Below are 23,777 nucleotides of genomic sequence, written 5' to 3'. Positions count from 1 at the left end.
TAAAACCACATCAAAATTGCAAGACTTTAGAATGGCACAAATAAGAAACTTTTATCAAAACATAAAAAAACTAAACTTCACTATCTGAGTAGTTTCGGTGAAGTTAAATTATTGACTTTACATTTGGAATAATTCGCAGCAGCATTTAATCTGCTAATTGTTTGGCAACAAGTTGGATTTAATTACTTTTACTTCTAGATTTGAACAAAATTATTAAAACATGTGATGAAAACAATATTTATTTTTTCAAATATTCAACAAAACTTACATTCAAATTCAGTGGTTTTAGATATTTTTTATTTTTACAAAGTTTTCAAAATTAGAATTCTGTAGGGAAACAAGTTGAACATCAATTTGAAGCATAAGGGATGCAAATGCCAAAATAAAAATATTAAGAGATAACCAGTACACCTCATTTGTTTTGGGGTAAGAGATGGTACTATTAGCCCTGGTAGGTGCTGCTATGCAGCATGACATAGAAAAACTTTTCACTGAAAGCCTACTTACGGGTTTGAATTTTGCACTTGTTTGAATCACAGAGTTAAACTAGCTGATGCGTGCATCACATGACTTCTTTTTACGGCAATTTAATGATAATAGTGCCTTAGAGTGAGCAAGGAAATGCTTAAATATTTTCACTCCTAGTTTGGCACGAACCAAAGCGAAAAAGTGTTTTACAGAGAACAATTTTTCCAATATCCGTAATTTTAACGTGATTCAATGGTTAACTCTAAATATTGCCAAATTAGAAACAGATTTGAAAAATAATTTTTTTTTGCCAAGTTGGCACCAAAAACCAAAATTGGCAATTAAAAGCTTGGCGATATATCACCAAGTGTTTGTCAAATTATAACATTACTTGAGTTTGCATTGAAATTAACACAGATTTCCCCCAAAAACGTGAAAAAGACCCCTTTTAGGACATCCAAATGCAACCAAAAGGGAAGGTGCACAACTAGACCCCACTAAGCGTTTGCATACCGTTTTTGAGTAATGCGAGATACATGGGCCCATTTAGACATCACGAGAAAATTCTGGGATTGTCAAAACGAATGGTTCATGTGTCCATATATTATTATTGCACAGTATTTAAGTTACAGATTTAGTTTTCTTGATAACGTTTGATGCATTAAATTTTTTTTTTTGGTATATTCAATTGTTTTATAAATTTATTAAAAGAATAAGCAAATTATAAATATCTTAAACCTTGTTCACAAAATGATCGTGAGACTTTAGTTGGTATATTACATTACATATACCTGATTAGTAAGTGTATCAAATTTTTTTTTTTTCATTGGGATTATTCCTTCAAGCTACAGAAAGCTTTAAATAGAGATACTCATTTTATAATTATTCTGTACCTCAGAGCCAAACTAACGTAAGTCACATAATCACGACTTGAGAGGAGAGCGGAAAAACGGTCTTTTGGTGAATACAAATAATTCTTTTAACGCTGTTAAATTACAAATAATTTTTTTTTTTTTTAGAAATACGTTCCTATGGCTTGATGCAAAATCGGATTCAAGCAAGAGTTCTCAGCTATCAAAATGAGTGAACATGGTTTACTAATAACTTGTGCAAGTATATTACACATCAAGTACATTTTACACACTTAAATTTTATAAATTGCTGCTCCCTTTAAACTTGTTTAAATTCATCATCTTGTTCATCATTTCTGAATCAAGTAAAACACGTTATACAAAGAAATGGAAAGAAAACGAAACACCTTATTTTCATAAAAATGAGATTCTTCATAAATTTATACATGTCTTCACCATGCCAATCAAGGTTCAAGCTAATTGTAAAGTTCATACGACATTGTTGACAATTTCACATATGTTGCTTGATTAGAGCTTAAAATAAATCCAGCAAAGGAATTTATGGCACACCACATTTAATAATATTGCAAACCAAAGATCTACTTTAAAATGGCACATATACCATATTTTTCATACATTTAAAATATAACTTGTTTTTAACTCTTTCCCTTAGAACTATAGTTATTGTGATATACACTGGTGTGCAAAAATTAAGGACGAAGTCGAAAAATTAGCATATCAGCTAAACGAAGAGGCAGAGCGGACAGAAAGACCAATCAGGAGATTAAGTAAGGTGATGTACGGTAGCACATACACAGATATGCAGGCAGACGTAATGGGGGAGTGTCTGAGTAGTATAAAGCATATTGTCGGTGTAAGATCAGTATTCCTGGCAAAGAGATTGCACGCCGTATAGCAGTTAAAATCACACCGAGTTGCTGCCTCAGCAAGAAATGGCGAATAATCAATCTGTTGGACGGCATCTGGATGCTTTTACCCGAAGTCGAAACATTGGGAAGGTGGAGGAAGGCCGCAGTGTGACAAGTGTGGCTGTTAAGTTCGGAATTGCTCACAGCATCGTTTCACGACTACAGGAACAGCTATCCGGGGGTTCAGTAGTGGTTGTCCATGAGGAACCACACCCGCAGATGACCGGTATATTGTCTTACAGGCCAGAAGAAACAGGCGGCAGACAGCGGGAGAAATCGCTAGACACACGACACAGGCGACTGGACGACCAATATCGCGTTTTACCGTGGCCAGAAGACTGCATGGTGGTGGTCTGTTTGCACAACGCCCTATACGGTGTGTACCTCTAACGCCTGCTCATCGGAGAAGGCGTTCTATGTGGTGCCGGGAACACCGGAATTGGAGAGACAATGAATGGGGACGAGTACTCTTTACAGATGAGAGCAGATTCAGTCTGAGTAGCGATTCTCGTCGCATACTCATCTGGAGAGAGCGGGGAAGCCGCAATCATCCCTCGAACATCATTGAAAGGGACAGGTATGGAGGTTGCGGTGTTCTCGTTTGGGGAGGCATCATGCTTGGTAGTCCTACAGACCTTCACATCTTCGACGCAGGTTCAGTCAACGGGACCCGTTATCATAACGAGATTCTTCTTCCATATGTGCGTCTTTTTAGAGGCGCTATGGGTCTGCAGTTCCTTTTCATGGACAACAATGCACCATGTCATCGCACAGTAGCTGCCGAACAGCTCTTAGAAAGTGAGGATATTGAACGTATGGATTGGCCGGCACGATCTCCGGATCTCAATCCCATCGAGCATGTATGGGATTTTCTAGGCAGACGCTTGGCAGCTCGTACCTTACCACCAGTAACGATTCGGGAGCTTCGATTGGCGCTGCAAGACGAATGGGCAGCAATGCCTCAACAACTCATTGGCACCCTCATTCTCAGCATGGGCAGACACTGTGAAACCTGTCTAGCAGTCGGGGGAGATCATATCCCCTACTAAAGACCGGATGTTTCTTGCTGGACACCCATCACAGGGATGTTTCGGCCTTCAGTCACATTGGGCTCCATGCTACTTTTTCAATAAAGCTTCTTTTTATCCCTCTGATTTCTCTTTCAGTAAGTGTTGCTTACATTACACATGTCCTTACGTATTGGGGATCTTACGGTATTAAATGTGTTGATTTGGAAAGCTTTTGTACAAAGTTATATTGAAAAGCCAGTCTCGTCCTTAATTTTTTCACGCCAGTGTAGGTTCATAACATAATAATAGACACTATACATTTCATTATAATTTTCTTTTTATTTGAAAGAACAACTCAGAAGAGAGGGATTGAATTTTCTCTTACATAAATTTTGTATACCACCAACATTGCCATCAATAAATTTTCTTTTTATTTTTTGCTGTGAAGCAAAATGAGAAATTGAAGATATCTTATTGCAGAATATGCATTGTATCATAGCATACTGGTAGTTCAACATTTTAAATTATGAATTACAAATGCGCACAATGACCGTTTTGTAATAAACATATAGTTGAATTACACGTTTTCAATTTTGGATTGTTCATTTTAATTTTTGGGCTATACTAGAAGTGAAATTTGATTATAGCATAACTGTTGCAAACCCTGAATATTAGCTTCATTGTTAAATAATATGATGCAATAAATATCTGCTGGAGAAATAATTTTAAATAGCAAATTTTAATAATTGCATGTTTTATTCTTATGAATAAAGTCATACTAATTAATTAAAGCAATAACTGTCAATCACCAAATTGTTGGTTGCCTAGAGAAACACAGAGCATAATATTGTTCTAGCTTAGTAATTGCAGGACTAATTCCACTGCTATGACTCAGATTTTACTACAGCCAATTTTTGCTATAGGTAGGTATTTAATAAACACTATTGAAATCTTGTTAATATTTTATGGGAATGAATATTTAAGTTTGTGAACTGGAGGGGAAAAATTATTAACTGCTTACAAGTAATTTTAGAGATCCTTCATAAGGAGACTTTATGGAAAATTTACATTGTTCACATCATCAGCATTTTCAAACGTGATTTAACTTCTTATTTCATGCTATCCAAGCAAGGTAAGTAAGTAAATGCAATAAATTTATGTTAATATTGTTCAATAAAAAGTAGAATTTCAGCGATGACTGGGACACGTTAAATATGTTGTAGTCATAAAGTCTTCTACATGAATCAAATCCTTTGGGGGGTGCTGAACCAGGCGTTGTTCGGCTTCTGGTTTGGTTCTAAATTTTGAAAATGGTGCTTCAATCTATCGTTTGCTTTCTGAGCTAATTCGGACTTTCTCCTAAATGGTGTCCATTAAAATGGAAGCTGTCCTTCACTGCCTTAAATTGACTAGCAATTGTTACTTGGGCTTGGTGATTCGAGTGGAATTAGTAACAATATAATTTTAGCAGAATGTGTAGAAATTTATTGTTATACATAAAAAAATTAATAAAATAAAGAAAGAAATAAAAAGAGGGAAAGGGAAGAAAAATAATTTTTGTTTGTTTGAAAATTTAAACTATAGATCCATCTAATTACCATATTGTCTTTTTAAAATGGAAGTACATAAGATGTATTCTGTTGTATGAAACATAAAATGAAAATAAAATAATCGAATTTCACAACAGCACATACATGAGGAAAAAAAATCAGGTATCTTAATTTTACAGCTGCATATGTATAAAGGACTACTGCTCAATCTATTCACAATTTTTTTTTAAATTTAGTCATTTAATTGAAAATGCAGGGAAAATAAACTGAACTGCTATGTTATGTTATGACCTTATGTTATGTTATGTATAAGAGTTTCACCTCTTCTACTCTCAAAATATTTTTTTTCCCTTTTTTGTGCCCTTCCTATTTAAATGAATGAAGTACCTTGGTTATGTAACAAACTTTAAAGATGAGCATTTACTTCTAATTACAAATCTGCAACGAATTATAATTTATGCTTTCAGTAAACCAAAAACTTTCTATAAAAATTGTAAAATCTAAATTTTAACAGTCCTTCTACCCATCATATTTAACAAGAAAAGTTTCACATCTTAATATACCAAAGGGGACCCAAAGGAAACCGGACTAATGGTGTGATGCCAATTATGGATGTAGTAGAGTGTTCTCCAGCTAGATGGCTCTAGAGACCTTCACAAACCAGCTGTGCAAGTGGCGGCAGTTTAATTGATAACATCTGATCATAGTGTTGTTTTTCTCAGGTGTTGTTGTTTTCCACCTGCGAACTCATTATGGCAGATTTAAAAAGAACAAACTGTAAAATTGAAATTTTGCTTCCTGCTTGAAAAGTCGGCAACGTAATAGCTTACCAAATGCTTCAACAAGCTTTCAAGAACAATGCTATGATCCTTACACAAGTTTTCGAGTGGCTTGGATGCTTTAAACGTATTCGCCAGACCTAGCCCCCTGTGATCTTTTTCTGTTCCCGAGGATGAAAAAATTCTTAAAGTGAAGCGTTTTGATGAGGTAGAGGCTGTGAAAACTGCTTTGCAAAGGGCTCTGGACATGATCAAAGTTGGAGAGTTCCAGGGGAGCTTCTGTAGTGGAAAAAAAGAATTAACAAGTGTATTGCATCTAAGGGTGAACACTTTGAAGGAGACAAAAGAAATTTTGTGAATAAACTAATATATAAATGTTTTAGAACAAAAATACGGTTATTTTTGGGTCCCCCCTCGTATTCCATAAAAAGTTTTACAGCTCAATGAGTAAAATTGATTGCATAACAGCAATTTAAAATAAACGGGTTGTAGGATACTAATTATTACCACATACTAAAAAATTATCCATTTGAGTGCAGTCCCCCAGAGATCTGGTGGACCAAAAAATCCTCTAAAGTAATGATTTTCAATACTTCATAAATCAGTCAATTTTAGTCATAGAAGAGTCAAACTTTTTTTCTTCAAGACATTATTAGGGAGATGATATTTTAAAAATCTAGTTGATAAGACCGAAGGAGTGTATAAAAATTTAGTTTTTTTAAAACCTTTTATAAAAGCATATTAATTGAGTTACAAGTTACAAGTAACACCTTGTATTTTTGTCTTGATAAAATTGATTTTGTCTATCTTACAGTTAATTGGAATGAGGTTGAATTCAACCACTTGTTATCGCTAGCTGATGTTGCTGCTAAGTTCTGAATTTTTAGTCAAATGAATTAAAGCATTTAAAACTTAGTACTATGCTTGTGGAACATTATTTTGCAGAATTTTACAGTAGTAAAATTCACCATACATATAAAGGATCTCTACTCATACACAAGCTTTTGCTTATGAAATGTAATATGAAAAATACTTCAAACAATGAGTTCTTATTCTGCCTTATCAACTTGAAAGACTGGATAGTTTATGCACAAAGTCATCATGATTATGTAGGGAAGCCACAAGGCCCTTTTCGTTTTTCACGTTTGTCGGATCTCCGTAGCTGATAGTTGTTCCATCCAGTGCAGTCATTTTGCCACCCAGTGCATTCAACAAAGCATTGCCAGCACATATATCCCATTTCTTTATCAGAGTTACATGGATATAGGCATCTGCTTTTCCTTCAGCTACTTGCAATGACTTAAAGCCTGTAAAACAAATAAATTGATTAAAAGTAGATGGAATGTTATACATATGGATTATCCAACATAGTTTGTTTGTATGCACATACATGTCTTTAAAGCACAGCAAAATATTTTAAAAATTCTTTCACCCTCTCCCTTAGGGAAAAAAACTTTGTTTTGAAATGTAACATTAAAGTTATGATGCTTAGTTTTTTACTTGCTTATTTTCTCATAGTAAATACACTATTCGTCATGTCATTGCATCATAAGGTTCACATGCTTTTAAAAACCATGAAAACTGCTTGAAATAAAAAGTTATATTTTCAACTGCTTGAAAACCAGACCAGTCATTTGGGAGGAACAGGGAGGGAGGGGTCAGTTGACCCACCTTTGATTAGAAATATAATGAAATTCGGAATTTTTGTGCATATTTTGTAATTTTTCTCTTATAAAATGTAGTGAACAGAACCCCCCCCCCCCCTGAATAATTTTGAAATGACAGGCCTGTTGAAAACCTTGAAAAGGTGCATTAAAAAAAAAAAAAAACCCTGTTAAAAAGGGTTTTTTTGAGGAGTTATTCTGAAAATCAAACTTTTCCACCCCTGAAAAATCCAAAAACTATTGGGAAACTTTTTTTTTTTTTTGCATTAAATTTAATGCATTGAAAGAATTGACTTATTTAAGACTTCCAATTAACTGAATTTTCAATTAATTACTCAAATAATAAAAATCTTATTTACTCAACATCAAGTTGGTGCTTCTTTGAAAACTGCATTTAGTGGAAGAGATTTTAATTCTTTTGCATCTTATAAATGTTTAAACTATTTAAAAAGTTGAAGGCTACATAAACATATTGTCCCCTCAGAGCAACAGTAGGATTGCTTAGTGTTATTACTGGGATTAGATGTCTTACTGTTGCTCTGAGACGACAATATGCTACCTTGAATTTACTTTTTTCATTTTTTATTTTAACCATTTATTTATTTTTTGATTTCAATTAAAAAATTGGCTAAAGCAATCAGTGCTGTTATTTGCCAACTCAGCAGTTTCAAATATTGGCATTCTTAAATTGCATGCAACTAAAAATAATGTATTAGATGCCAAACTTATGTGCCTTTTAAAGACTCAAAAATCATGGCTTGTATGAAGTGAAGAAGCATTGGAAAAAAATTTCATCTAATGTTCCCCAATAGCACTATCCTAAAAAAATTTTTGAATTAATTTTGAAATTCACTTCTGATTTTTTTTTTTAAATTAATGACTGTGCCACATTTGTCTTTTGTTTTCAAATATTCCACTTTTATTGCTATTTTAGGTGAGTGGTAATCAATCTTATGTTTACTGCTCACACAATTAAAGAGTGATTTTAAAGCTTTTATTGTGTGGTATAAAAGATTTATTTAATGCTGAAACTTTTATGAACTGAAACCCATGCTCATTATTTTTTATCGTAAAAAAGTTCATGCTTTCAAATGGTCCTAACTAGTCCTTAACAAAGTTCATTTTATCCTTGAAAAGTTCTTGAATACTCCCTCGAAAAAATGTTGCATGCAAACCATGTTCTTTGGCTTTTAAAATCACTTGAATTTCATAATGTGTTCACTCTAAAGTTGGAGGGGAAAATGCAAAAAAAAAAAAAAAAAAAAAATCTTATCCCATATTTTCCATGAAAAATATTTAAGTATTCACCAAAGAAAATCGCAGGAATAAAAATACTGGCTAAACTCATATTAATGTTTGATAGATTGACGAGTACACGTAGTATGCTAGCAAAATAAAAAAAAAAAAAGATTGCTTTTACAGAACATTTTTAAATACATACCTGCACCCCCAGCAGAGATTACTTCTGTCTCGGGTCCAAAAGCTGCTTTGGCTACCTCTTTTACTTTACCGGAGTGAGAACGAGACACAATAATCTTAAATGGTTTGCTCGGATCATGAGCTTGAGCAGCTGATGCTAGCTTTGGATTGGAAGTGCCACGTCCATCCCAGCCCCATACTGCAAAAATAAATGGAAATGCTGTTTCAAATAATTTATGTACTTCAAATAATTTTACAATTTTCAATAAAACTTTGTATAATAAACAAGTTGGAATAAATATTGCTCAAGAATACAAATTTTACTTGTTTTTAACACTTGCAAGAATAATTCTCACTTGATTATTAAAGCTTAATTTTCACAGATAGAAACATTTTAGTTTAGTGTTAGAAATACAATGCAGTGAAACTTAGAGAAGAGTAATTTGAAAAGAAAAGGGGGGGGGGAAATGACTGTTAAAAAATGTTTCATTGCAATATTTTTTATGTGTTAAATTTATCAATCAATTCAAATGAGCTGAAAATTAAAGGGAAACATGAAATAAAACAAAAATACTATCAGCTAAATTCATTAATTTCCTAATAATAGCTTGTAGGACAAACATTTTGCCTTTTTAAAATTGGTACCCCAAACTTTATATTGAGTAGACTTTTCCATTTTTCAGGGTCCTTTTTTGTGGAAAAAAAACATTTTGTGAACAATCAAAAAATTAGAAACCAAGTTTTGAAATCTGTATGTTGGTTACTTTAATTATTGCAACTTTACCTGTAACATTCTGGAAAGGTTGATGTATAACTCCTATCACTGGCTTTCCCCTCACAGCAACACAAACCATAGTAGTTACATATTGCAAAAGATTTTCTAAAAATATATATTAAAAAAATTACATCAAAGTTGAACAAATATTTGTTTTGGAATTAAATTACAAACTTCTTATTAAATTTAAGAGACTTATAATAATTTAGATTTCCAATACAATTGAGCTTTTGACAATGGGAAACACTTAAAAAAATTAGCAAACTGTTAGCATGCATGCTTCTGCTGTGATTAATATCAGTTAATAGACACATTTTTGTAGATTCTTAACTGCCAGAAAAATATCAATAAATAAATCAAGGTCGGCAAAGTTTTTTGATGCATAACACATTTAACCTTGGTTATGTCAAAAATATCTCTAACTAGTACATTGTGGCTATCACCAGACTTTCTTCTATATCTTTCTTATAAGTTTGATCCCTCCCTATGCTTGACGAGGAAGCATTATTCCCAACAAAAATGAGATTACACACGCCAAAACTTGCCGACCATCGGAATTCTCGATTTATCTCAAAAGCAAAGCAAAGAATGAAAATTGAAAAAAGCCTTGCTTAAAATACTTACAAACATTTATTTGTTAACAAACACAAGATGGCAACAGTTAAAAAGTTTAAATCGTCTCGATTTTCTGGTCATTTTCCAACAATTAAAATCACGTGAAATACGCAGACAACAGTCTATTACGATTTATCTTTCTTATTGTTGTGATTATAAAGCTATTTTTATTCACACAAAAAGCAAATAAATAAATCAGCCCTCCATAGAGCGATTAGCGCCAAAATTGAACCAACGCCTATTTATATATTGATTCACATTTATTCCAAATTTCATCCAGGACGTAGCATTACTTCTTGAGATATGGCACTCACAATGGAAAAGAAAGAACATTCGATTGCGCTACCCCCCTTTTCTGCTGTTGACGTCAAAAGAGAATCAGCTCTTATACCCTCTAAGAGTTACTTGTCGATAAATTTTTGTTTGATTTCAATCATTATTTCTTGAGATACAGCAGTCACAATTGACGACAAAAACGTTCTATAGCTCAACTCCCATTCCAGCTATTGACACCAAAATTGAATCAGCACCTGTACCTGTTAGGGGTAACATATGGACCAAATTTTGTTGATTCCGCCAGTTACTTTTTGGGGAATAGCAGGCACACATAACTCAAGAAACATCCTATTGCTCCATTCCCCTTGGAGGAATTCACGCCAAAAACCTGTGGGCACAAGTTCACATAGGGGCACATATGTGTACCAAATTTTGTTCGATTTCATGTGGCAGTTTTTGCTGTAGAGTGGCCACAAAAAACTGGTCACACACATATGTGACACACAGACAGACATTTTCCAAAAATGGTCGAAATGGACTCAGCACACCTCTAAACGTTCAAATTCGAAAATTTGCATGAATCCAATACTTTTTTCTATACATTAGATAGACTGGAAAACGTTTAACACGAAGCTGAAAGGATCGAAAAATTTTTTTCATGTTAAATGAATTTCGTGTTAAAAGATTTATGTTTAAGTGCGCAGTATACAGTCCGGATCGCTATACCAGTTCGGGTTAACCAATTTTTCATGTTAAGCATTTTTGTGTTAAACGTATTTCACTTTAGAAGAAAGTAAAAATGCTAAAAACTATACTTTTAAAAATGTCGTCAAAGCGTAACCAGTATTATAGAAATCTGAAGTAATGCGTTAATGAGATGGTTAAAATAGGTCATTCTACATAAAATCAGTAACTTTTCGAAAAAATTTCATTCTACACCACTACTGATTTTGATGAAATTTGGTACGCAATCAGACCTCCACCCAGGCTTGGGCGGAAGGCCGCCACACTCAACTTTCCCTTTGATTCTTAGAATGCGCCCAACTTGCCATTTTATTGCCAAACTGGCGCCCTGATTGCCTTTTTGTTCATGAACTGGCACACTTTTGATTTAAGATTCATACTAGAAAAAGCAAGGGAGCCAGTGTCCCGTCCCCTTGTTTTCCTACAATGCCTTTCTTCCAAGTGAAAATAGCGAATATCTGCCCTCTCCCCTCTCCTCCCAACTTGGAATGCCATTGAGCTGACTATGAGAAAAGCATGCCTTCCAATAACAGTTACCATAAGGGATAAAAAGTGGCCTGGGCATTGTCGAGACTAAACAATGTTCTTCCTAGGGCTTTTCACTTTGGGAATACTACTGATAAGCCACTGCTAAATTCTCAGAATCACTTCCTTACTCCTTGCCTCAGGGTTTGTATCCCTTTTTATTCAATAGTGGAGACATGTTTATACTAATTTCCAGCGAAGAATACTGGCTGTCATCCTTCCTCCTTATCGCTTCATGACAAGGGAAGTGTTTCTTTATCCAAATAGCATATGATTTAAGATAATTCTAACTCTACCCTTCCAGTCAGTTAATGTTAAATTAGCCCTGCATTTTATGATCTTTCATTCAAATTCAAGTTTTGGACAGTGCTTTTACATTTTGAATTAGAATTAAGCAGGTGCACTGGAGTGCCAAAAATCCACCGACCTATAACCCACCAACTTCTGAAATCCGCGTCATTTTGTTTCCTTTTTTTTGCCCAGCGAATTTATATTTTATTTTATTTCAGTCTTTTTAAAATCTAAATCACAATTATTTGCTGAAACAGTTGTTTTTGCACATAATTCGTGAATAATACGTTCTTTTTTTATTACTATGCTTTATATGCAAGCCAAGCATTTTTTGCTCCGAAAAATATGTTTGTATTTTTGCTCTTCAATATACTTCATGTTTGTACTACTGATTGCCGATTTTCTACAAAAATGCTCCAACTCAAGATAGAATTTTGCACAAAGTCTACAGATTTCTTTAAGTTCAAAGTAAATTTGAGGTTTCTGCAGATGACTTATTGAATTCAACATTTTTCGCAAACTTTTGCCGAATTATCATAGTTTCTGAGAATTTAGATTTTTTTTTCTAATTTAAAGATATCTGCAGAATTTGTGCTCCACTGTCTGCCTTGAGTTGGAAGATATTTGCAGAAAATCTGCAGAATTTTTGCAAACATTTCAGAAATCTGTAGAATTTCTGCAAAAAACTTATCTGAGTTTTCCTATCACATTTGAACAGAATTGTACTGCAGCTCAGGCATCTGTTCTGCGACGTATGTCGCAAATTAAGTAGTATTCTGCTTTGGGGCCAAAAGCATCCTTATGTACCTATGGGGAATGGCACCTTACCATGCCACCCTGTTCCACTGATAATAGGGAGTTATTGTACTTCTTTCAAATAAAAGCAATTTTTTCATATTGGCTTACTTTTTACTCTACATAGAATTCTTACATCAAGTTATCATACATTCTTACACAAAATCAGTTGAAGGTTATGAATCCTAGTGCACTTAGTGCATCGATACCTTTTTACATGATTCACAGCATTTTTTCTAACCTGTGTATTCTTGTGTAGCATCAAGAGGGTCAATCCACACTACAATGTCTTTTGTTGGCACAAGGACATCACCAGGAAATTTATCGACAGCACCCCACACAGAAACTGGCGGCCCAATATCATGGGGCTCAATTTTATCATCATGCTCTTCAGAAATGACCTAGGAAATATTCAGAATTTTAGACATGTTTCCAAAAAAAAGTTTATTGTCGTTATTGACAAGATCAAAGGTTGAATGGTCATTTTCAACTATTTTAGAGCAAAAGTACAGCAACAAAATCTATCCAATTAGCAGAAGCTCCTGCTTCCAGAAACATTGACACACATTTTGATTTGCTCCTAAACATCACACCTTTTATTAATTCTAAACAAAATTAACATTAAATCATGCAAGCTCATATGAACAGCTTTCAATTCATTGAGAATAAATTTAGCTGAAAATGCTTATGTAGTAAATTATGCATATTTAATATGGCCATTTATAGAACTGAAGTTTACCTTCAAGTTCGGAAATGCTTTTTTCAAACTGTATAGCATAGTTTTGTGAGACAGTATATCTCCATACGTCAATGGATCATTCGCTCCTTCTTTAGTTTTCCCTTTACTACTCTGTTTCAAATCAGAGCTTTGACGAACTTCTCGAACTTTTAAGCCCCCAAGCTCGGCAGCATCTACGCTAACTGCAAGTAAATGCTTTAAACTGATTAAAGTTGTATCATTTGATTTATCATTCCAGTTTGAGGCATAAATATAAATAAGAAACAAAAAGCAACCACATAAAACTACCATCCCAAGGGGATTTATTCTTATGAATGGCAAATTCATTTTTGGAAATACAGATCGCGATTTTCTTTAATTAATAATTTTTCCTATAAAGCCGACGAAATTTTCATATTTATTTGTAAACTTTGCGTATAGAGCTGAGTTGAAATGCCAAGCGTTTGCCTCATGTTATTATTTAAATGCACGATAAGGCATGTCTAAAAACAGTTGACTGTCGGATTACTTACAACCTGAACGAAAAATAAGAAAGCATTTTTGAAAATGTGATCATTTGTTTCATTTATATTGTTAAATTTAGAATTTCTCAGAGCCAGCTAACTATTTTGATCATGCACTCTTGAGTTTAAAAATTACCTGGCAACAGATGTTTAAGAATGTTTATTATTGCTGGACTGGAGATTATATTTGGAGAGTTTGTAATGTTGTGGAGCCAATCTATCAAAATTTCGTGACTAAATTATTGAAATGTCTAATATTATGGTTTGTCTCGTTTCTCTAAACACTTCAAGTTTTTTTAGTAGTAATTGGATTCATCAATTTTAAGAATCTTAAGATTTTACTTAAGAAAAGATGGCGTCTATGCAAGTAAGAACAAAATAAATATTTCGAATATTATTCTTGTAACTTTTAATTTGATTATTAATTTTACTACGATTGGAAATGTATTAACAACTGATTGTCTGAAACTGAAGTGTTAATTCTGAAAATAAATTTTTTCACATTATGTAATGTTTAACAATCTTGGTTTTTTAAAAATGATTTCGTAGTTGATAAAATTTTTAGTGATTAAAAATTATTTGCATTTCGTTTTGAATTTCTCTTATGACCAAATTCCACTGTAATAATTCTACTAAATAAAAAAATCTTTTACGTTGTCGCTCTTGACATGTCTTGTAGCCAGTTAATTTGCAAAACAAACAGAAAAACTCTTCAAGCCTTTTCCCAAAACATCGAAACTTTTGACTACAAGCGTTTGCAGCTGTGTTTTCGCTTTTTGAACTGATGAGCTCCTTGAATAGTTCTATTCAAAAATTAGAAAGAAAAAAAATAAAGACTGAAAATAATATCTATTCTTACTAAATATTTTTTGTAAGCAAAGAAACTCATTAGTTTTCTTAATCTTAGTCTTTCTAATTTAGACAGATCTCATGGATGCTTTTTCCATAATTTTTCTTTTATCGGCACTTCCGCCCCTCCCCCCACGCAAAAAAGAAAAACTCTTGAGATCTATGGGCCACATATTAATGCAAAGGTATAAAATCTGCTCCAACTGCTCCGATTTTGAAATCCTGCTACATTCTGCTCTCAAAGCGATGAAATTTGCCAATTTTGTGCCAAGAATAGAAGTGTGAAAGTTTCGATTTTGAAAACTCACCAAAGTCCCCCGTACATGCCAAAGGTCTGCTTTCAAAATGCAGATTTTGCATGATAGCCTGTGGCCAGAAATAAAAATTTAATGTTTCATTTTTTAAATCTTGCCGAAAGCAAAAACATAAAGGTTATTACTTTTGCCTAATTGCATATTTTTTAATGTGACGGTTGATGACTCTCTTGGAAATTTACCTTCTCCTGAGTCTGGCGTTATGGTTTGTGGATGAAAACAAGATCTGCAGCACCAAAAGATGTCAAAAAGTGTGTCTATTTTGTTCGAAAATATTAATTAATCTAACATTAATTCAAGATCTATTTAATGCTATAACGTCAGCTTTTTAGCTAATTTTCCAAGAAAAAAAATCATTCTTCAGTGACAGACCAAAATGTTATAAAGAGTGTAAAATAAATTACTTGAAATCAATTACAATATTGCTGATACTGGAACATGTTCACTTCGTAAAGTGCATAATGTCTTTGGCTATACTGTTGACACTTTTGATGCTGGTTTTGATTTGTTTTTTATCGAATTATATTATCTCTTCAAAAGGTTGCCTCAACATGTTTTACAACGGCATGAACCTAGTCATTGGTTAACCCTTCATACTTCAGTGAAGTGATTTGTTGAACAGTATGAGACCATAAAAGCTCTCTTTAAAAAATGTATAAATTTAAAAGGCAAAAGCTCCAAATTAAAAAGGATAACGTGTTAATTGAAGAACAAAACCATTTTTGCAAAAGTCTTATTCATAATAACTGTAGCAGAGCTGTTCACAAGTTTTCTCTTTTTTCAGAGATAAACCGCTTGCTCATATTTTATACAATGAGTTAATCACATTAACAAAGAAGTTAATAGGACGTTCTTTGTAGCTAGATGTTCATGTTCGCAAAAAGGGTTCTCTGAATTTTAATGATAGTGTTTTGTGGCTAAAAAATCCTGAAATTTGCCTTAACACTCACGAGGAACTTAAAATTGCCCTCAACAACATAACACTTTTTATAAAGCAGCGAAATCGTTATATATTGCATGCACAAAAAGGCTTTCGTACGTCATTGCCACTTGATAATATTTTTCTAGAAAAATTTAAATGTTTGTATCCCATATACCGTTTAGAACCCTCTTCTGTAAAAATTATTAGAGCTCACTGTGCAAAGTTCCAAGTGTTGTGGAACCCAGTGAAGTCTTACATTTATGGGGTGTTATTTCAAACTCAAGATCTTGATTTCAGTTATATTAATGATAATAGTTATGTAGCAACATTTGATAGAGAAGACAAGCGTTCTGCAGCAGGATTTCCGCTACGGTCGCGTTTTTCGCAAAAGTGAAAACACTATCTCAATTGCAAAAATAAAGCAAAGCATTTTCGCTTTTTTGTTCAGACAAAAATTAATGAATTTAAAAAAAGAAAATGTTTGATCCAAGAGGAGAAGCAGCATGGCGATAGTCAAGCCGAGATTTTAAAATTACTATTAAGTTCAGCAATACTTAGTCTTCCGGCATAATGAAAACTGCATTATTAAGAGGAGGAAAGCAACGTTCTAAAGACCAAACATGTAGTTTCTTTTTTGATTTTACATTAAAAAAAATAACTGCTTCTACTTATTTCTTTAAAGATGTCATAGTTGAAATTATAATTTTATTTTCTACTGGAGATGAAACACACTGCAGAAAGATATGAGAATAATATAACATTTTAGCATTTTGCTAAAATTTCCCCCCCAAATTTAGCTTTTATGCTAAAGAACTTTTGAACCCAGCTTAAACCTTGTTCTGCAGGGGAAAGTTCATCTTATATGGGACTAGATCATTACGGGCACAAAATTTTTACTATAAAGGATGCATTTGGGAATCCTAAATTTACAATTTTAAGTAACTTGTTAAAACATTTCTTTCAATGCTCATGGCAAATGCAGATTATGAATGGAGGTTTTGCGTTCACAAAAACATATCAGAAAATCACTCCTTTTTTAAGTACGGAAAGTATCAGTCGGTTGCACCAAATGAAGTCTCACTTTAAAGGAATTGGTGGGAATAAAAATTTAAAGGTAAGAGATAAAATTTTTGAGTAAAATAAAAGCTGCTGGTATGAAATATGGAGAAAGGGAGCAAAATGCTCATTTGAATGAACACTTGATGTATAATGTAAACATTTGATGCAGGGACCTTGGACCTTTGTTGTGCCTTTTTCATTGATTAAAAAGAAAAAAACTACATACTTAACATACAAAAATTAGATAGCCTACCAGTTCCAGTTACATTGCCAGTAGTGAACAAGGCTCTTGTGTGTGCAGGGTTGTTCTGCTTTTCATCCTGTTAAATATCATCAAGGATACATCTTTTTTTTTTCAGTAAATTAAAAACTTTAAATCTAAAATGTAGAACCTAGCAATAATAAATTTAATTCTTTTGATTTAAGGAAAATTTTTCTCTCAAAAGATATTCATGGGAGCTACAGGGTTTGAACTATTTCTTTCAGCCCGAGAATCTTTCAGAAGCCATGCTGCACTGAATTTTCCTGTGAAATCTGAGAAATAGCATTTCTGAAACTTGAAATTTGTTTTAAAACAAATCAATTGTGTATGAATTTTTGTGATTTTTTTCTTGAACTCTTTTTTTTTTACAAGAACAGGCAAGTATTGCGATCCCTTCACTCTCATTATAGACGAGTTCGATTGTAGCATGTTTAGTAGTTATTATAAAACCTATATGTGCAGTAAATTTTTAACATGTTTTGTCATGTGGCAGTTCCATTGCAAATTAATGTGTTAAAAAATATTAAAATGCTATAAATTTTTGAGTTTCAAACAGAGATGGGACTAGTCCAGAAAATCCTGAAATTTTGGGAGGTAAAAAGGTCCAGATCTGAGTAATCGCAGACCCCACCGTACGGGGCTCAAGTCCTTATGGGGCACATAGGCCCAAGAAATTGAAAAAAAAAAAAAAAAACTAACACTAAGCCTTGTAACATTGCAAATATACACTGCTTTCACTTGTGGATACCCTACAGATTGTGTTTCAAAGGGGCCCAAAACTTATACATCCAGGCTGGAGGAAAACCAACTTTTCCCCCAAAAGTATTGATTTACAATTTGGAAGTATAAAATAATGAGTTTAAAAATTAACAATAAAATGTCATTAAAGGGAATACTAATACAGTAAGAGTCTCGAAAATCCGAGGTAATTGGTGGTCATGCCACCTCGGATTATTTAAAACTTCGATTATTCGTAAAATTCTTCCAGATTGAAATTACTATTTTTGGGTGGGATAAGAAAAGCACCATTTATTTCCTTGCACAAAGAAAAGGAAGTATTGTCTCTCACAAAAAAATTATCACTGAAATTTCAACATAAATTTCGCTTTTTAATTACCTCAGAACGGATTTTGCCTTTTTTCCCCCCACGTTATTTGTGCATATTTGTGTGTGCAAATTTGTAGGCAACCAAACATGCATTTTGACAATGCCCAAATCCATTTTGATGATTTTTGTCGTTACGTCTGTATCTATGTACTTACAAGCATATGTAACTTGCATAATACAAAACACAGTTCGTTGTGTTGTTGTATTGCTGATTCCCTTGTTTCAGGTCCCTAGACCAAGTCCAAGAATATCATGTCACGCTAAAAAATCAGAAATACCCCTTACGCTCATATAACAGTTGCTCTACGGAGGCACTGATGCAAGAGATCATATGAGAGGGAGAGGCAATAGCCAAGCTAGAGCAAATAGAAAAGCCCCTTGTGGAATCGTTAAAGACCAGACTTCTCCAGTTTTAAAAGTCTCAGAGGTTCATTTCATGTTCATTAACAAAGTGAAATCAACTTCCTGGGTTTGGTTTTGTCCCATTGAACAGTTAGTTGTAGAAGGTGCCTATACGACTTGTGCAGTGTCAAATTGTGATCCTTCTTTTTTGACTCCAATCAATTATTCCATGTTAAAACGTTCTTTGTGGCACATTAATGTACATTTTACATATCAAATTATTATCTCCAAGGCATCTCTTTATTAATATTTTGTAGTAGCTGAAATATTACATGTCACTTATGAAGTATTGTTGATACCAACCACTCAATGCATTTTGTATTATTTGCTGTATGTAGTTAAATGAGTTTAACAGTTGTGAAAGATTTCTATTTTCAGACTTGAATGAAAATCACTTTTTTGGAACTAAAAAATGTAACTTAACACATTAAGTAAGCACTTCAAATTAAGCAGAACCTCGAACTTTCGTGGTTCAGATTTTCGAGACTTTACTTGCACCAAATCTGTTACAGTTCAGTTCTGTTTTGATTGCCATATAGTAGTTTTTCAAGAAGAAAGAGATACTGGTAGTTTTTGACAACATTGTTTAACAAACTTTTTAATGATTTCCCAATTAAATTCAGCCTGCTTTCTGCAGATGGTCTTTTCTTTTGCTGTGTTTTGTTTTGTTTGCATGATTTTCTATAGCTGTAGGGCCATTTTACAAGATTTTGTCTAATTGTAGAGTTTGCAACATGACACCTTTTTTGCCACAACTATTTAATTAACTGTTTGATTAGCACATTGTTTTATTTTGAATTTCTGCATTCGTAGGACTAACAGCTCAAAATAAAATTTTGTGCTATTCAAACAGTAAATTGAATAATTATGGCAAAAAATGTGTCTTGTTGCAAACTCTATATTTGGAATCAAGTACTATGAATGACCTTGTAATGTTGTTGTTACTATGTTTTTAGAATGACTAAAATTTTTTGTTCTGAATGAATCTCTTCATTTATTTCATTGCATTATTTTTCATATTACTAAAGTTTTTTTCACTTTCATTACAGAAAAGGCTTCAAAAGGAATTGTTAGCAATACAAAAGGAACCACCTCCAGGCGTCAGAGTAAATCCCGATAATATAGGATCAAATTTGACGCAGTATGTTTGACTATTTTTCTTCCATAGAAAAATGTTTAAATTGCAAACTTGATTGCAGTTGCAAAAATTGACTGTAATTATTATTCTCAATTCTATTAAGGCAGTTTCTCTAACTTTTAGTTGTTAGATTCTAGTTTATAGCTTTTATGATAAGAGGAGGGGGAGGTTGAGTTAGATCTACTTAATAAAAAGGCATTTTCATGGAGTTATTTGTTTATACAGAGCATATATTATGTGTTGAATTTGGAAAAAAAAAACATCAACTGAATTAGAATAAAAAGAAATTTCAGCAAAAGTAAATTAATTACCAAATTTCAGGTTTTAAGCTTTTATAGACTTAATATGTAATGTGATTAATACTATACTCTAATTATTAAAAGGTGGGAACAAAAAAAACTTACTTTTAGCAGTTTTAAAAACCCCAAAGCAGAATACTTTGCAATGTCCTGCAATGTAAAATCATTTGACCAGTATTGTTCTGCAAGATAAATTCATACATGAAAAACTTACCTTCAGGACATGGTCAAATATAACAGTTATCACAAAATGTAATGGTATACAGAAAAACATAGTCTTTTTCAAAACCATGGTTCTAAAATCAGAACCGTTTCATACTGGAGTATGAAAGCAGTGTGGCGACAGATCAGGGAGATCAGGGAAAAGTCAGGGAACTTAATTAATCAGGGAAAAGTCAGGGAAATATCAGGGAACTTTGAAAAAATAACAAAAAATCAGGGAAAATAGATTTTATGAAGAAAAAAAAATTCTTTTTTGCTTTACAAAATTAAGTACTCTAATTCCCCAGGCATTTTCCGCCAATTATCTGTTCAAAAAAAAAAAAGTAAAATTAATGAGGTACGATTATACACTGTGGCATATTTGGCATCTTTTTTCCTCAACGTCAAAGTATTGAATCTTACTTATTAACCACAGGATGAACTTCCTAAGATTGCTTCTGTGTCTGTTAGGTTGTTTATTTTACCTAGTTTGAAATTTCCTTTTACGCTTTCCATGTTACTTGAAATAAACAACCGTACAGGCAAAGAGGAAGCCTTCATTAATACCTTAGCTTCTTTACCTTTATTCCATTGTCTCGAAGTAATTAGCGTACTGTAATCACGATTTTGAGAAGAAATCTTTGGTTTTTGAATTAATACTATAAAAGCTTAAAAGTTATTACTTCTTCGCATTTTCAATTTAATTGCCAAAATTGAACTTTCAATAAAATAAACTTTGTTTTTTGCCGTTATACTATTTGTTGTCACCGCAGATTATAAAGGGTTTCTTTTCTTCAGACTTAAGTAATTCTTTAATTTTATAACCAACTTGTATTCTTCTTTTATATATTTTGAAATTAACTAATTTCTTTTTTTCTTTTTTTTCCTTGCATTTCAAAGTTGTTTGTTACAAAAGCAATCTAAGATTTTGTTTCGTTGCATACTGAAATCATTTGAAATAGAGTTCACTTGTGTACTTAAGTAAATATATTTATGTTTTTTTAATTGTTAAAATGCTGTATTCATTCATTAAAACCTATGTTCTTGATTAGAGAAAAGCTCCCTATGAATGGATGTCAAATGGTTTCATCTGTTTTGCATAAATATGTCAATTAGTTATATAAGAATAATTACATTACTTCTGTTCTTTCGCTATTACTTGTTATTCTTGTAACAATTATTATACTGTTTGAAAACTTAGTTCAAAATAATTTCAATTACTTTTTAGATCTATCATAAATACACATATGTTTTTAAGAGTAATTTTAATAGTTTCTTAAAATTCTTATGCTAAGTGGTTTCTGGAAGTAAAGTTTTTTTTTTTTTTTTAATTTTCTATAATCTATCCATATAGAAAAATTTAATATACTGTTTTGTAGGTCCCCCCCCCCCCAAAAAAAAATTGACTTGATACGTTTTTTTCCAACCATTTTATTAAAAAAGTAGCATTTTTTAAAAATATATCTTAAGTTCAGCACCTTCACACAACTTAAAATGTTTAAAATACTGCATTTTATACAAACATGCAATGGATTTCAAGTAGAGCAAAGAAAGAAAACCATTATCTTCGGTAACGTAAATCAGGGAAATTTGGTGAACTTAATCAGGGAAATCAGGGAAAAGTCAGGGAACTTTTTTTCACAGTTCCTGTCGCCACCCTGGAAAGGAACATGTTTTTTATTTGTTCAGTACTCAGTTATACTTTAGGAAAAAGCTTAAAATTAAAATTTCAGAGACACATTCTTGACAGAAAATGCAAAACCCCATGCTATATGTGTCCATTCTCAGCACCTAAAAGAACCATCTCTGTTCCAAGCGCTTTGACACTGTCCCAAGTTTCTCAATCAGGGTTCTCATTCCCCCTAAATTTCCTAAAAAAAATTTCAGCTCCTAAAATTGTACTAAAATTTTGTTGGTGTTCCTAAAAAAAATTTGAAAATTTCACTTTGGGAGAATTTAAGTGGTCTTTTCCTAGGAGGAGACATTTCACAAAATATTTTATCGCAAAACAAACTTTGCAAACTTTTCCCTAGATATTTAATCTAATGAATAGACATTTCACAAAATGTTCCGTTGAAAATTAGACCCTTCACAATATTTTGACTTTCAGAACAAAATTTTTCCTCTGTACAAACGTACCATTTAATGTTTAAAACAGGTGTTTCACGACTCTACCTGAACGAAACATACAATGCCGGAAATGTTTAGCATTTTAACTTTCTTACACGCTTATTCCGATCATTTACAAATTTCTGAAGCCTTTTGCACCATCTTCTGTAAAACTCACTCATTTTAACTTACTCTTTAATTTCAATGCTTGGATATCAATTATTTTATTCTTACCATTAGTCTGTACCTTGCTTAGTTTTCTTTGGTCTGTAGAGGACTTGTAAACTCATCAGTTTCTCAAGTTAGTTTAAAAATGTCAATCCTGTTGCATTTGAATTGATTCAAACCATTAACATTCTTAAATGTTAGCATTAATTTATATCAGGTTGTATCTTTGGTTTATAAAGATGTTAAAAAATTAAATTGATCTAAAACGTTGATTAGGGTGTTTGTAATAGCATTAGAATCCAGAAATCTGGGAATTCAGCAGGTCTAGTAAACCTGCTGGCGTATGTCCTAAAATGTTGTGAGTAGCACAAGTCAAGGATTTCTTTTCTTTATTTTCGTTGCCCATTCAAAATTTTGTTTGCTATGTCAACTATGATATTAATTGTTCCAACAGTTCTTAAAAATTTCTACTCGACAATTTTTTCACTGCCATTTGCATAATTTTTATGCTTTAAAAAATGCATATACTTTTGTTTCAACTCTTTCTTTGTGAAAGTACTATAAGGGATAAAATGTATTTTCGGTTTAGTTAGTCAGCTGTTATGTAATTCTATGGTCAGGCTACCTGTTTGTAATCAAAAAAATAATAATAATTTCCCCTAAAATTTTGCCAAAATGTTCCTGAATGTCCCCTAAAATTTTGAAAAAGTCTACTGAGAGCCCTGCTCAATGCATTAGAAGCGGTGTTATCCCTCAGAATAATAGCACATGGCCAATATGCGACCAAGAGATGACTATGCAGCCAATCATTTATGGATTGGTCTTCTAGGACACTTAAAAGGCATAAAGCAGGTGCAGGCAGTCAACAATGATTTTCTGCAAACATCTTCTAACTAAAGATGTAATTTTGCAGAAATGGAATTCTTCAAATGGAAGTTAATCCAAAGTTCCGGCAAATGATGCATAAAACTCAACATTTTACACACCTTTTTTAGACGAACAAGCGTAATATGC

General features: G+C 32.8%; 2 protein-coding genes across 2 annotated transcripts in view; one reads left to right on the top strand and one right to left on the bottom strand.

Annotated features, from left to right (window-relative positions):
- Positions 1–231: 231 nt before the first annotated feature.
- Positions 232–13,825, bottom strand: LOC129233173 (inositol monophosphatase 3-like). Its single transcript, XM_054867242.1, has 5 exons — positions 13,431–13,825; positions 12,933–13,092; positions 9,455–9,550; positions 8,693–8,869; positions 232–6,894 (listed from the first exon to the last, which is right to left on the bottom strand). The coding sequence occupies exons 1-5, from the start codon at positions 13,755–13,757 to the stop codon at positions 6,650–6,652; spliced, it is 1,005 nt and encodes a 334-aa protein (XP_054723217.1). The 5' UTR covers positions 13,758–13,825; the 3' UTR covers positions 232–6,649.
- Positions 13,826–14,103: 278 nt separating this feature from the next.
- LOC129233177 (ubiquitin-conjugating enzyme E2 W-like) overlaps positions 14,104–23,777 on the top strand; it is a 31,345-nt gene continuing 21,671 nt past the window's right edge. The window contains exons 1-2 of the mRNA XM_054867245.1: positions 14,104–14,300; positions 19,898–19,989. Of these exons, the coding sequence (XP_054723220.1) occupies positions 14,286–14,300; positions 19,898–19,989 (107 nt within the window). The 5' untranslated portion in view covers positions 14,104–14,285. The remainder of the gene's footprint in view (positions 14,301–19,897; positions 19,990–23,777) is intronic.

This window comes from Uloborus diversus, unplaced genomic scaffold (assembly GCF_026930045.1).
Source record: "Uloborus diversus isolate 005 unplaced genomic scaffold, Udiv.v.3.1 scaffold_225, whole genome shotgun sequence".
Lineage (NCBI taxonomy): Eukaryota > Metazoa > Arthropoda > Arachnida > Araneae > Uloboridae > Uloborus > Uloborus diversus.
This window is presented reverse-complemented; position numbering and strand designations above follow the sequence as displayed.